Source organism: Manacus candei, unplaced genomic scaffold, assembly GCF_025592945.1.
Source record: "Manacus candei isolate 608988 ecotype Guabito, Panama unplaced genomic scaffold, ASM2559294v1 h1tg000051l, whole genome shotgun sequence".
In the NCBI taxonomy this organism is placed as follows: domain Eukaryota; kingdom Metazoa; phylum Chordata; class Aves; order Passeriformes; family Pipridae; genus Manacus; species Manacus candei.
Genome location: NW_026138099.1, coordinates 4,794,723 through 4,810,548, shown reverse-complemented (window position 1 = coordinate 4,810,548; position 15,826 = coordinate 4,794,723). Strand labels below are relative to the sequence as shown.

Here is a 15,826-nt window from a genome sequence, read left to right as displayed (position 1 = left end):
TTTTTTTGGTCGAGGTGTACAATTCCAAACGTTATTTTCACACTCTATGTTGTTTCCTTAGGGTTCTTTTAAAGGATTATGTTATCAGTTTTTGAACTCTACTGTATAGTTAGCTACAGTAGCAGATCTCATCTGAAGCACCAAAAGAAAATAATGATGTAGCTTTTAATCTGGATACACCAAAGTTTTTCAAGTCTATCAAGTTACATTATCTTTGAGGATTATTGCTCCCTGTGAGTCACAAACTACATGGCAGTAGATGGGATACTAAAGTAGAAAAACTGCCACTCCTGTAAGACTAAGCAAGCTGCTACATCTCCTTACACCTCAACATCCCCGTTTGTTAAAAGTGGGAGATGGGGACTTTCTCACCCATCACTTCACAGTGCATGGAGATCTATTGGTCATTCGACCAATTTATTCACATCTTAATTTGTTTTTATATTATGTTTGTGCTTTTATTGATATATTGCTACTATTTTGAACCTACCTACATCAGACTTTAGTCTTCTGAACTATATGTATGCTACAGGCTGATGCAGGGGAGGACTTTCATGGCACCTCTGTTAATTACTCAAAAACAGTTGAGTGTAAATTCATGGTTCAGTGCCCAGTCTCTTTCAAATCTGCGTAGACTTGATGTGTTGTTGGCTTTCTAGTGAATTTTGAACCACTTCATGTTCCTCTAGAAGCTTTTCTTCCTGTTTCTTTTCTCTCTGATTTTCTATTCTGAGCCAGGAGCAGTCCTGCAGTAAATGAAATAGAGTAAGCAATTACTAGGCTAATCTCATTTGTGATCTAAAAAAGGCAATCACCTAGACCTCTTGATGTCAGCTGAGTGCACATTTCTCAAAATTCTACATTGCCTAATGAGACAGACAAATTTCAGTCTTATTTTGAGCTTTTAAATATTTTAAAAACTTAACCGGAAGCACAGGAATCTGGATGGAAAAAAAGATTCGAAGTTTTTTGCATATAATGGCCTAGAAATTAGAAACAGAGAATTCAACCTCTGTCAGGCTGATTTCTGTTTTGATTCAAATACAAAGCGTACTTTTTTCAAGAAAACTTTCCCTTAGAGTTCATAATCATCCACTACTTAAACAAACTCATTTGTTTTCCCATGACAATTCTTACTTCTTGGAAGGTTGAAGTTAGCAGCACTATTATAACAAATGTTATTTCTTAATTGTTTCTGTGGCTGTAGAACAGAAAAATTAGCACTAGTGTCCCTGAAGAATTTAACTTAAACCAACCCTTTCATTATATACCATGAAGTGGTAGAATAATTTTAATGCATTAACACAACTATATATTTTCCATATTCTTCAGCATTCAATTTCTTTATGAACTTTTGCCATATATTTACAATTACTGCATCATTTTTTAGGATGACCCAAAAAATTAAAATATAAATGCTCATGCATTCCTCACAGTGAAAAATTTTGTATTTTGGTGCATGTTAAATTTAAAGCAATTTGAAGTATTCTTATCTCAGTGTGTCCCTGTTTACCAGCCATCTCTTCGTGACAGCAGAGGTACTGCATTAGAAAGTCTGTAACTAGATTTGCCCTACCTATATGCTTTAGGACAGCAACTGCTTTACTATCTATAATCACAATAGCTAATACTACATAAGCAGTCCATAAAGGTAAACTGTATGGAATTTGCCATAATAAATGGTGAACCCTCCTTAAAAGCAATGGTCTTCCATGGCCTTCTATAAAAGTTCTTTTAAAAGAATGGGAAACTCCAGTGTTATGGAAGAACAAGTGGAGAATTCTTCATTTGTAACATTTGTTTGAGTAAGCTTACTTCTATAAGCATGGTGAATGCATGTGAACTTCAGAGAAGAAAAAATATTATGTTAGAAATTATTCATTTGCAATAGTAGCTGCAAGCTACTACTTACCTAAGAATGTTGACACACTGTAAACATAACAATCACATATCTAAGTAGTTTGTGAGAGTTCATATGATCCTGGGAGTTCAGCAATATTTGGGGCAGTGCAGCAGACAACTGTAATAATATGAAGGCATGGTTTGTCACAACTGCAAAAAATGAAATCTCCTAGGGTGTATATTGGTGTAAAGATCTGAAGATTAAAAAGTGAAGTATGTTTCTTCTGTAGTTTAAGTTTTAAGGGCAAGTGCCAGATTCTGCACCTGAGATGGTGCAACCCGGGATGTATGTGCAGGGTGGGGAATGAGAGGGTGGAAAGCAGTGTTGTGGAAAGAGACCTGGGGATCCTGGTTGATGGCGAGTTGAATATGAGTCAGCAGGGCCCTGGCAGCCAGGAGGGCCAACCGTATCCTGGGGGGCATCAGGCAAAGCATCGCCAGCCAGCTGAGGGAGGGGATTGTTCGGCTCTGCTCTGCACTGGGGTGGCCTCACCTTGAATACTGTGTGCAGTTTGGGGCACCACAATATAGGAAAGATATTAAGCTCTTAGAGTGTCCAAAGGAGGGCAACAAAGGTGAAGGGCCTTGAGGGGAAGCCATATGAGGAGTGGCTGAGGTCATTTGGGGTGTTCAGCCTGGAGAAGAGAAGACTGAGGGGAGACCTCACTGCAGTCTACAAGTTCCTTGTGAGGGGAAGCAGAGGGGCAGGCTGCGATGGGTCTGGCTGAGCCTGAATTTATTTCCCCGTAGTAGCGCTCACAGTGCTGTGCTCTGCATTGGCAGCTAGAGGAGTGTCGATAACACACCCATGTTTTGGCTATTGCTGAGTACAGCACTGTAACATTCCTTCTTCAGTGGGAGGGGACACAAGTAGGTCAGCTGACCCACACTGACCATGGGGATATTCCATACCATATGACGACAACCCAGATATAAAAGCTGAGGCAAGGAGCAGGACCGGAGGCATTCATTGTCTCTGATGGCTGCCTGCTGTGCTGGAGCCCTGCTTCCCAGAGAAGTGGCCAACCATCGCTGCTGATGGGAAGTAGAGATTAACTGCTGGCTTCTGCTTTGTGCGCACACACGCTGCTTTTGCTTTCTTTTTTGCATAAATATAAACTACCTTATCACAACCCACGCTTTGTGTTGTTTTCTTTTCCTACCTTAGTCTCTCCCCTGTCCGGCTGGGAAGGGGAAGGGATAGAGCAGCTGGGTGGCCACCCGGTGTTCAGCCAAGGTGAACCCACCACACAGGCACTGATCTCTTCTCTGTGGTGACCAGTGACAGAAAACAAGGAAACAGCATGAAGCTGAGTCAGGGACGTTTCGATTGGATATCAAGAAAACGTTTTTCACCCAGGGTGTGGCTGAGCATTTGAACGGGCTCCCCAGGGAAGTGGCCACAGCACCAAGTCTGACAAAGTTTAAGATGCTTTTGAACAATGCTCTAAGACACATGGTATGACTCTTGGGGTGCCCTGCGCAGGGCCCGCAGTAGGACTTGATGATCCTTGTGGGTCTCTTCCAAATCAGCATATTCTATTATTCTATGACAAAAGGTCTTTGCAGTAATTGCTCTGCGTTGGAGATAAAGAGATATATTTTCTGAATTGCTCAGAATAAAACTACTGAAAGCATCTTTAAGTTTACCATCCTACTGACTTACATTGATCCAAGTGTTATGGCAACAAAGAAGGAATTGAATGTTGTTCAGATGGAGCATTTTATGAAACATATAATTATGTCTGTTCAGTTACAGTCTATACAAGAATTAGTTGCAACCGGACTTGTCTGTATCTATTTCGTATTGGCCTCTTTAGCCACCACCGTGCTTGTAGCAAATGTGGGTAGAGCCCTTCCCAAATCTTCGTTCACGAAGCCCAGCCATGAATGAATGAATGAATACAAGAATTAATAAGAGTTAAGATCAGTGTATGCTTACGTAGACATAGAGCATTTTTCCCAGTGGTTCAAACAACAGTGTCAATTTCCTTAACTAACCACAGGGATATAGTTCTTAGTGTGCAAGATTTGGGTCAGCCCATGGCCTGTTGTGTGCTCACAAGCTGTTCTTCAGGCTATTAATGGCAGAAATGAAGGGTTAGTTGTATTGCCTTCTGTGTGCCTTGGTACTCACTCCTGATTTAAAGGTGATGGTTTTCACTGTCATTGGTAAGTACACGTTTGTTAAAGAGGTGCAGTATTTGCAAATTAGAAGATCCCTCTCTCATTTTTATCCCTTCATTTTTCATATTGTTTGAAGGTTTAGAATTACCAGTACCTTAGTGACATATTTATGAGTTTTTGTTTAATTATTACTTTTTGAGCTGAAGACTTTGTTTTGCGTACTGGCCACCTGTTAAAGTCAGAAGAGACTTCTGATTGTAAGCAGGGCAAGTAAAGCCAATTTTGTGAGTGAGTAGAATAAGCTGTATCCCTGGATCTTTGATTCAACAAAGAGTATGGTTAGAGATTCTTAAAAAGATGTTTAACTTTTATTTACAGAGATAGCATACTGGAGAAGTTATGCAGTAGTTTATTCAGATATACTTCATGGCATAGGGCAGTACATATCACTGTGATAGTTCAGGAATCATGCAAGCTGCATGCATCTTGCCTCTCTCCATAGTATATAAACATAAATTTCTCTTCCATGAAGAGATGGTTAATATCTTGCCTTTGTTCTTTGTGTTAAACACCTAAAAAATTATTGGGAATTAACTTCTAAGTATTTTTTTTTTCTGTAGTTTTACTCTTAAATCCATAGTGACACAGACTGAACAATGGAATTTTTCAAAAAAAGCTTTGTATGTAATGTCTTTTACTTCCTTCTAATGGTCTTGTTCCTCCTAAGTATTTTAAATTCCTTTCTATATGGTTATCTGTGTTATTTGGGTCCCTTCCACTTCCTCCTATTTTAGAAGAAATACAGATTACTTCTCAGATGTAATTTTTGAGTCTTGTTTTGAGCATACCTCAGGTTATAGTATGGTCCACTGATATATTATAACTAGCCTGAACCACCATGCTGAAGTTAATAGAATGCACCTAAAGAGAAACAGTGCTTTAATGTTCCACATTGGGAAATGTCTTTGTGGATAGAATTAATAGGTATGCAGAACACAACATGTTTAAAACTTCAAATTTCTAGTTTATTTTTCCCTGTTTCCAAAATCAATTAAATTAAATCCTTTTCTGGGTTTTTGAGGCTATTCTGCTTACCGCACTTTGGGTTACAAAGTTGCAGTGTGGTGGGTTGACCCTGACTGAATTCTTAATTTCTTATGGTCAGGTGCTTTTGAACTGTGCCAGGCTGAACAGCTGAACTGCTGTTTGAATATTTTGTCTATTACACTCTATCCTCATCTACCTCCTGTTCTGTTGAGAGCAAATCTTTTGTTTTCTTGTTGATGAGTATCAGTTTTTCTGAGACGAAACAAGGTGCTTTTCCCCCAGCATGACATCCTTCCAGCACACTGACAGGAGTGGGGTGGAGAACCTAATGATTCATAAGAGTAATATCAATATGTTTAAATTGCTATCATCATACCAGGTAACAACATTTCTGTGGCAGTGAGCAGCAAGTAAATGTTTCTGTGTGTGTTTGTGAAAGAATCTTCATTTGCATTATTAGAACTCCACTCCCCTGCCCTGAGCTATCAGTTTTCCACTTTGCGGTCCAACAGAGATTGGCACCACTGCAGAGATACTTTGTTCCAGCAGAAACAATACGTGCTGGGAATCTCAAGCAGACCAACTTTTTCTACTGTGAGTATATCTTTGACCAGCAGTACTTAGAGCACCTCCCTTTGCTGGGGTGGCGGGGAGGGAGGGAGGAACATTGTAATTTGGAGGCTTAGCAAAAATAAGCAATTCAAAAGAGCAGATTGGAGACTTCTGAGGGTTCTCCTAGAGTTACTAGGAAGTTATCCCTGTCCATGTATTTCCTTAGCACAGCTAAAAGCTGAAGTTGTGTAGAATGGTGCAGAGGGTTTAGTGCTGTATGAAGATGGCAAGGTCTCTTACTGGCTGGGCAATTTCGAGAGTCCCCAGCAAAACAGATGTGTGCTTCTCACTGAAGATGTTGGCGAGAGTTCCAGTTACTGTGAAGACCCAGGACAGGGAGGCTGCAGGCATATTTTAGCTAGTTTCCTTTGTCATCCCATAGACATGAGATGTCTCATAGACCCTGCATGCAGTCCTCTTACACACTGAGCAGCAGGCTGGAATACCACATAAACTAAGTGGTTTCATCAGTGACTTGGGGACATGTAGCCTCTCTCAAGTATTTGAACTGTGAGTGATGTCTGTTCCTTGGTAACACAGATTATGTGATTGCCTGAAGCACCAGAAAGTCTGTGCTGGCACACACAAAGTGCTGCAGCTGGATCCCTGTTGATCCAGCCAAGAGAGGACAAACTCCTGCCAACAAAAGAAGCCTGTACACTCAACAGGAGAGAGGTCTGAGTAACAATTTCAAATGTGTCATGAAGTCACCAAGCTGACAAAGGATCACAGTCAAATATAATGTGTCACGAGTGCCAATTAAATGCCTTTACAAGTCAGTGTTTCATGGTCTAGGAGACAACAGTAAGTCCAGAGGGCAGACTTCATTGAATTTACTCTTGGTTTCTCAAGCACATTGCTACAAGGAAGCTGAGGGAAAGCTGCCTTGATGAATTTTGTCTTATAATGGCCTTTGCAGTCACCTTCTGGTGTAGTATTGTAATCTTCTTCAAAAGTTGACAAATCTTTCCCATGGAAATGCGAAGCTGTCCAGACAATAGGTATGATCCTTTTGGAGAAAAGCAAGCATTTCAGTAATGCATGGAAGAGTCTTGATCTTGGTTTAAAAATAGTAATAGCAGAGAGCTCTGGCTAGCTGAGAGTGCTCTGCTGATGGGACACATACAAAGCAGGATCTGCAAATTGGTTCCAGTGGAACAGTGATAGGTAAGGCAACAAGCAGCAGCAAATCACTGAGCTGCCCAGTCACGATCCACATATCGGAAGGTATATCTTAAAGATGTCACATCAGTGATTGTATTTAACGATTTGGCTACTGATCAGTAATTGAAGTTTGTTTACACTGCCTGAACAGTTGCAAGGTATGTTTGGCTCAAGTGCCAAACAAGTGCATAGATTGCATATCACTGGGCCTGCTGTTACCACCACAGTTACAAGTTGCCTTGCCATTGTGAAAATCATCTTATGATATTCATTTGTAGTTGGATTGTGGTGTAGTTGCAACTAAATTCCTGGGAACCTGTGGGAATCCTGCACAGTGCCTTGGTGCTGTGCAAGACTGCCTGTCACAGGATAATGTTGGCAGGCTGTGCCAGAAAAATGCTGGGGCTGCAAACTGCCATCTTACGGTGTTGGTGGTCTGAAGGGCAGATACCACTTTGTCAGGGGTTGCAAATCCCTGTGTCACAGACACCAGCCCAGATCCAGTTTACTGTATAGGTTCAAGCTTGTTCTCTCCACAATAATTTAATTTAAAGAGTAGAGCAGCTCTTCGTCCTGATTGTAAAATGGGATTTTGAACCCAGTCGAAATGATGGATTTGATCCATAACTTTCCTCAGTTGAGCAGTGACAATCAACACAAGTCCCAGATTGAGCCCCACATTAGTATCTGTGTGAAGGGCAACTTTGTTTTCCTCGGATTCTCAGAACTTCTTGTGTTTGAACTGCAGAAATGCCCTTTGGAAAACAAAAAAATTTATTTATAACTGGATAGATTTGCAAGCTTGCTTTATTACATTATTTCCTGTCCAGGGTTTCTTAATACTGAATAGAAATTATTACAAAAACTTCTTACTTCAGGGCATTTCCAGGCTAGCAAGGCTGGAACAGAACCTGTCATTGCTGGTCCAGTTTTATTCCTGGAAAGATTGCTAAACTGAGCCAGAGATCAAGTCCACAAGGGGAACGTATGCATAAAACTCGTGCACGCACTCAGTGAGCAAGTTCCAACTTTGCTGTGGGAGTTTCAACCTAGTGCCTTTAAACTATACACAAGCAATTCATCTTCTAACTTGATGATCATCTATTTTCTTGCAGTGCCTGTAAAACTTATTTTGCTAAAGTGTATCAGTCATGCTAATGCGTATCTTTTTTTGTTTCCCCAGCCAGAGGCTGTCAGTGGAGTAAAACGGCAGGGGAGAGGAGAGGAAGGAGAATCAAACTCAGCATGAAGTATGAGACTTCAGCCTAAAATGTAATATGGAATCTTTACCTCTGAGCAGAACTCTGGTATCTTATGCCAGAAAACAATACAGGCTCAGCCAGCTAGGGATTAGGTGTTATTATTCTGGCTTTTTGTTGCTGGACTTTTCAAGCTAAACCCATAAGGAGAATAAAAATCAGCTCACTTTAGGGTTGGTAAAGAAGAGCTGGGCAGGGAGTTGATGCTCACCTGTGATTTCCTTACTCTAATACTCACATGGCTGGCATCTTCATATACTGAGAGACCTCCAGAGCTCTGCATAATCTGCCTTTACTGCTTTAAGGGCATTTCACCACAATAGCAATGAGCTTCATAGAAGCACCTTTAAAAATGTACAAGAAATTCATCCAAAGCTTATCAAATTTATAAGTACATGTCCTTGATTTTAGTGCAGTTTGGGTTTGATTGTCAGGGAACTTAACAGAGCTGCTTCTGATATTTTGTGTGGTAACAATCTGCAGTTCAAGCCTCTGACCACACTTCAGCAATTTGAAACTCAGAAAATTTCAGTGTGGAAAGTCTGTGCTTCATTACCCTGCTTCAAGGGGAGGAAGCTTAAAATATAATAGAAATGAGTATGAAAACTGCTTACGTCAGAACATTTCCAGGCATAATTTGTTGCAGTAATCCATTTTCATTCCTGGTGGGGGCTTCCTTCTCAGACCTTTATGGATTAAAAAAGACTTCATCTGTCTAAATCCCCCAGGGTGTATTACGATGAGGACTAGAATGCATTGGAAAAGAAAGTTTCGATCCCACAGAAACTTAAGGATTTCAACATTGGGTCCAGTTTCAAACCAAGACAAACAGTTGACATTTCAAAGCTTTTCAGAGAGTGAAATATTCCCCAGACCTCTGATTCAAATATGCCAGCATTTTGTTTCAAACTGTGTCCATCAAACCATTATTCTGAGCTAGGTGCAATATCCTTATTGTCTCCTTTGCCTACCAAGCTGATCAAGCAGTACTTTCTGTGGTGATTATTTTTGTGACAAGGTCCTCAGCCACCTCTAGTTGGATGAGTATGCCTGTAGGTCAGTGTCTTGGCAAGTTTTTCAGGCTCTGCAGCCCAAGTGAATCTACTTTTCCTGTTTGCTGGCCTCTCCTGCTGTTGCGTCTTTGGCATCTCTGAAAACAGCCGTTTTAAAACTTCCCCTTTGTGTTTTGTTCATGTTATGGGTGGATGCTAAAACAAACAATTCTGCCATCCTGTTCGTTGCTAACTCTCTGCAGACTTTTGAGGGAGTAGTGACATATTTTCACCCATTCCATAATCTTTTTCAGTGAGTTGTCTGCAGCCTTGATGGAGTGTGAAAATAATGTTATGGAAATGACGTATTCTCATGTCCACTCAGCCAAACCTATGTTTCTTGTGCTCAGAGAGACAAAAATTATTATTCTCATGAACTGTGTATTTTTTTGAGGAGCACTTTAATATTTCCTTTTCGTATCTTTTGCTTTCATAAGAGTCCAGCTTATATAATATTTTCATGTAAGAGCTACTAAAAAGTGACATAACAGATATGGAGTAGTGTTTTTCATTTTAAAGCATCAATGACTCTATTGCAAACGCTAGCAACCTTTTAACTGCATATAATTATGTTTAATAGATGGAAGAAAGATTTCCCTAGGTAGTGATGGGAGAAAAAAGAAAAGAAAAAAGCAGTGAACTTGGGAATGTTTTTTATTTCAGGCATTAGTTAATCACTCATAAGGGTTTTTAGTGAAAATTTTATACATATTCCCAGAGCTCTGTGTGTCTATTGAGACAGATAATCTAACAGAGTAAACAAAAAGCTCTGCAGAAACCTTGGGGAGAAATACGAAATTAATTTAGGGTCATCAAGAATTTTAATAGCTTTAAATTATCTGAGACACTACCAATTACAGGAAGGTTAATATACATATTGTATATACCACAGAAGTGTTTGTATTCACAGAGGTCTCCATAGTTCCACTGTGCTCATACTTCCATTTGAAATACAGCATTTCAGCAGAAAAAATATTTTTATGCTATACACTGGTAATGGCAATCCAGCTCAAAAAAAGAAACAAACTTCAGTATAACTTCCTTTCACACCTGAGATTTTCCTGGTAGTTTCCTCTACAAGTTGTGATCTAGCTCCAGATTGCTCAATTTGTAAATTAACTTCAGTCAGGGTACAGCTCATGGCAACATGTGAGATTCATAAGTCAAAAATGCTTTAAAGTAGTTAATGTTGTTTTTTAAAATTGGTTACCTCATACGTGGTTTTAAGATTCAGTTAATTTCACATCCAAGCAGTTCATATATTCTATTCAAAATAGACAAAGGGATAAAGATTTGTGTAATACTCTAAATTGAAGTTTATAAAATATTGAGTATAAAATATATGATAAGCAGATATTGAAAGGGAATTCTAACCTTTCTTCTGTTATCTGGGTTCCCCAGCAGGACCCTTCTCACTGTGAGTGCTAGCAATCTCTATTGCATTACAAGGAAATTAATGTGATTTGTAGGCATTGTGTCATACAGTTTTCAGATCATGCAAGTTATTCATTTTACCATCTTGTCTACACAGAGGTATTCTTGGAAATTAAAGCATAGCAACCTACATTCAGCTCCTTTAGGGATATTCTTCTTCAGAAAAACAGTAGACTTAAATCTTACATGATATCATGGTTACAATTTATATATCTGTACTTGGAAGTTCTCTATGGAGTAGTCACAGTCAAGATAGTCAAGACACGCTTAACTTTACTTCAGCTTTCTAACCATTATTTCTCATGATGTTTCTGATGTGTTAAAATGTATCTTACAGTCTTGGTATGACTAGGTTTTCAAGGAAATGTATCATTTACGTGTGGCTTTTACTCCATTGGACCTCAAATAATTCTCTTGGAGACATCATAATATAATGCGTAAGTATAGAAGGCTTGACCCAGTTCTGATCTGGAAGATCAGTTGAAGAAATCTGATGACAGCCTTCAGATAGCCTGAAATAAATCTGTAATGATTTAAATTAAATTAATTATACTCTCAGTGTGACAGATATGACCAAAGAAACAGTTATTGTGCCACTGCTAAAGTGATGATGTTAGAAATGGAAATTGAATTGCTAAAAGTAAATACTGGTTATTAATCAAAGTCTGCATTTTCATAGGCAAATGAAGAGATCATGTCAAAATGAAAAGTACTTCTTACCCTCGCAGAGATCTGTAATTCTGCACACTCAAATTTGCATAAATAAGAAATATTAGTCTGAATGTTTAAGTGGGCAAGTTACATATACAGCTTTTTGAATCTTGCTGATAAGCGCTCTTATAATTTTCTGTTATAATTTTCAAGGACCCAGCTGTCTGATTTAACTGAAACTCAGTGATGCAGGGAAATTCAAAGCTGAAACAAGAACTTTATGTAAAATTCCTTGTGTTTATATATACTCTCTGTTTGGCTAAGAGCCTTAGCACAAACTCATAAGAAATAGAAGTTATATACAATTTTTTTTTTATTGCTTACTCTGCATGCCAGAATGCTACAGGGCTTTTCATTTTCTAGTACTTATAAAGATAGTTATAACACTCTGTAAGGACTTTCATAATTTTTAGGATTTCAATTATTTATGTGCAAAATTCATAACTTGGATGCAGAACTCCAAAGTGCCAGCAATAGGCCTAGATTAACACTGTGTTAAATTTGCATTCCATTAGGTAATTTTAAATGTACTTAATTATAAATTTATATTTTATTCTCCTGGGAATTATAGGGGGTTTTGCAAACTGAGAAACCTAGGTTATGTATACAACTTTTAAAATTTTGAACCAAACAATTCACATATAGGCATAAAACCAATTTCAGAGCAGGTAACTGCATTTCTGACTCTCGGTTCTTTTGCTGCAATCATTCACTCCTTCTTTATCAGACCTTTTATAATGTCTGAACACAGGCATTGACAGTGTGGAATGGGATTATTGTCAAACATAATTAAAACCTCATGGTTTTCCCAGCTGCATAGCAGGTAAAATTTCACTGAGCCATGTTACCATTGATCTACATTGCTCTTTACTTTTATCTATCTGTCTGCTTACTGTCTGTCTTTTCATCTGTTTCAGGCATTTTTCTTTGTGAAACTCTTAAGAAATGAAATTTCTGATAGGCCTCTGACCAATAAATGTTCACAATGCCCTGAAATAGCAACCTCCAACAATACTCTTTTCTTCCTCTGGACTGGAAAAGCCATTGAGTACTAACCTGTTCACTACCTCATACCTGACCTTAGTGCTAACTTCCAACCAGAAGTCTCTTAGTCTCTTAGTCTCTTTCATTGCTAAGGTACTTTGTGGCCCTCTAGAGTTGCTGAGAAAGAAATTTAGTGGTAATTAGTTGCAGAGATGGATCGAGCAGTCAGTTGGTAGGTGCTCACATTGAAATGCACATCTTCCTTTCTTGCCAGATTGTTGGCTGTGACCGCCAGCTGGGAAGCACTGTCAAGGAAGATAATTGTGGGGTCTGCAATGGAGATGGGTCCACCTGCCGGCTGGTTCGAGGCCAGTATAAGTCCCAGCTCTCAGCAAATAAACGTAAGCTGTTCCTTCTGGTAAAGTGCCATCTTCCCTCTTAGAGATGTACTCATTTCTTGCAAGCTAGATTTCACCCCACTCTTTCTCAGGCATCTGAATGATCATGATCAGTCTGGTTGTCTCTACAGGTTCTTGCCTCTTGGGTTAAAGCAGTCTTGCTTGGACTACTGGTCTCGTTGTGGGGGTGGGCAGAGGACTGTGGAAGGGTGTCACCAGTATATTCCCCATCTCAGCTAGCTAGTTGCTTGGGAGGAACAGGAGAACTAGAAGACCCTCTCTGGCTGTGATAGCTGGCTAGGCATAGGACTTAGTCCGCACTGCTCTGAACAGAGTGATATATGCTGCTACACAGCAGAGAAGAACCCCAAGGGCTTGGTGGTGCCAACCTGGCACAGTACTCTCTCCAAGACCTATGCTCACAGCCTGTGTTGAGCATGGTGACTCAGTTCTGTGGTGGACTGAGGAACCTGAGTTGTCAGAAAGTGCCTACATGGATGTGAGAGAGGCCTACAGACAAACATGGCCTGTCCTGCACGCTGAGCCAGCTTCAACCCAGAGTGGTAAATTAGCATTAGTGTGCCCCAGTGACAGGATTAGTTTATCCTAGATCCCAGACATGCTTTTGAGCCTTGTTACAGCACCATAGGTGGAGCTGTAAAAGCTTTGGGATGACAGATAGGGCATGTTTGGTCAGTTTGCAGGAAGGATTAAAATGTAAATGTATTTTCATGCCTGTGTAGGCACACATGTGCTAGCATGCAAAGCTACCCCCAGCCTTAGAGTTCAGACCAGCTCTACCATTCTGGAGCGTTTTTCCCAGTGCTGAATAGCACATGACCTCAAAGATTCAAATAGCAGTGTAACATCTGCCGAAGACAGCGTGTGTATATTCCTATATAGAACATTCAGCTTCTGTGAGGAGCAGTGAGAGGTACTTTTTACAAAAGCTTCTCTCTCTGAAAGAATAACTGCTTCACTGTGGAGCACAGTACACAGAGCAGTAGTTAGCACAGTGCACCTCTGGCTCTGTGTTTGCTAACTAAGAGGGAGAGAGTAGGAGGAAAAAAAAAGGAAGGAAGGAAGGATTTTGTATAATCCTCGTAACAGTCCTATTGCTGAAGCACAATTGCACACTAGAGGGCAAAGGAAATAATTCACAAAGATTTAGAAATGGCATTTCACCTCATTGCTACCTGCTTCTGCAATGTGCAGGAACAGATTTGGAAATCTCCAGCCTATTTGAGACATCATAATGTTTGTTAACTTTTTTGGCAAATGTCTCTTCCTATAGGAGAAATTCATTGGTTTGCAGTTGCTTTGGGTAAAAAGGTGCTCATTTCTCCTCTTCTGAGGATAAAGGCACTAATATATTCTGCACAGTACTAAAATGTTGAAAAAAAATAGAGTCCCTGGTCCCAGTGGTTTGCTATTAAACATAAAGAATGTTATATAGGTAGTAGAGCAGTGGCAGAGAGCATAGTCTTAGAATGAGGCAAATGTGGAAAAAAATACTAGAGAATGGATTTTTCAGACACATTTGCCACAAATAATTGTTATTCAGAGCTGAAGTAGATAATCATAGATTTTCTATGTACTCTGCATAAACCATGGGGCGTTATTCCATTCCCTCCTGTAAACATACATGTTGTTATGCAACACTATGAATTTTGAATGTATCAAAAGAAAGTCTTCTTTTAAATCGTATTTTTACAATTCTAAAGACACAGTTAAGGATCACCTTTGAATGTGTGAATTAATATGAATTCTTTCTGAGGTTTGTTTCCAAATGTTGTATGGAAATGTTGTGAAAATTTGAGATTTTAAATGTTAAAAACCAAAAATGTTAAAAATGTTAATTTTCTGCATTTATCCTCCCTGACACCATTAGCACTTCATGTCAGCATCTTGCTTATTTGTCACTATAAACACTTGCTACAGAAGCAGCTCCCTCACTATTTATAGGGCTAGTATACATCTCTCAGTGGCCTCAGAAACAGAAACATAGCAGGGCAGGAGGTAACGTGGCTTTGAATTCTCACCTACATTTTTATGAAAAAGAAAGCACCTGTGTCTATACTTTTTTAAGAATAATAATAAAAAAGCTACAAAAACCTTCATTTCAGAAATATTCATTTTTCTACTAAGGCTGGCGGTTCAGTCTTTCTAAGTCTGCATCTTCTCCTTTTTTTTTTAATAATATCTTCTTTAGGAAAGAGTGTATGTCCTTCCTATGGAGAAAAACTATGTTTAAGCAGGCTTCTTTGTATTCCTTAAGAAGCTAGAGAGTTGATCCTATAAGTTGTGAGTGAAATTTGCCAGTAACCTTGTGCAATATTATATTTAGAGTATTTCTCTAAAGAGGGGTTGATGTCTACTAGTGGAGTAGATTACTTTTAAAAGAGAATTGTAGAAATTGTTACACTGAGGTAGTCTGGATACTTACATAATTAGTCTTGCCATAGTTGCTAAAAACAGATTCAGTTCCAGATTTCTGTTAAATATCAATAGTAATGAGGAAATAGAAAGAACTCCATTTTTCATCCTGAGAACTGAGAGACCATTTGGACAAAATCCAAACTAAAAATCCAAAACTACAAGAAACTGATCTCTCATGGGAATCTGATGTATGCACATGACATTTAACTTCTGCCTAAATCCTTGGACATTCTTCACAGCCCTGAGCCACTGTCCTTTCAGTTATCTGGGACTCTTCCTTGCTTCTCTGTGCCTGGTCTCTGGAGAAAACTAACCACCTGTTAATGCACTTTGTGTTTTCTTCCAAGTGTTCCACACAGCTGCTCCACAATCTGCCTCTTTGCTTATTGTTAGAGGGAGTTGTGACTAAATATTACCATGCTTACTTTCACATGTCTCTTCACACGAAATTTCTCCTTCTTATCATTGTTCCCTGCAGGAAATTATCCTTCAGTTCCCACTGTTTCTGATTTGTGAAAGCAAGAAGCACAGTGATAAGCATAAATCTCACTGAGTTTTGCATTTCACATAAAGCATGCTAGGATTTCAAATGGAGATCAACTGCAAGATCAGGTGAAATATAGTCCTAGCGATATCCTGGGGCAGAAGAGCCATGCTGAAAACATAAGCTCATATGATCTTTAAACTGTCCAGTTTT

The 15,826-nt window shown here is 39.3% G+C and overlaps 1 protein-coding gene across 2 annotated transcripts in view; it reads left to right on the top strand.

The window, feature by feature from the left end:
* Positions 1–15,826, top strand: part of ADAMTSL1 (ADAMTS like 1) — a 382,369-nt gene that overhangs the window by 231,351 nt on the left and 135,192 nt on the right. For both annotated transcript variants that reach the window (XM_051801328.1, XM_051801329.1), the window contains one exon: positions 12,567–12,693. In XM_051801328.1, coding sequence (XP_051657288.1) covers positions 12,567–12,693 — 127 coding nt within the window. The remainder of the gene's footprint in view (positions 1–12,566; positions 12,694–15,826) is intronic.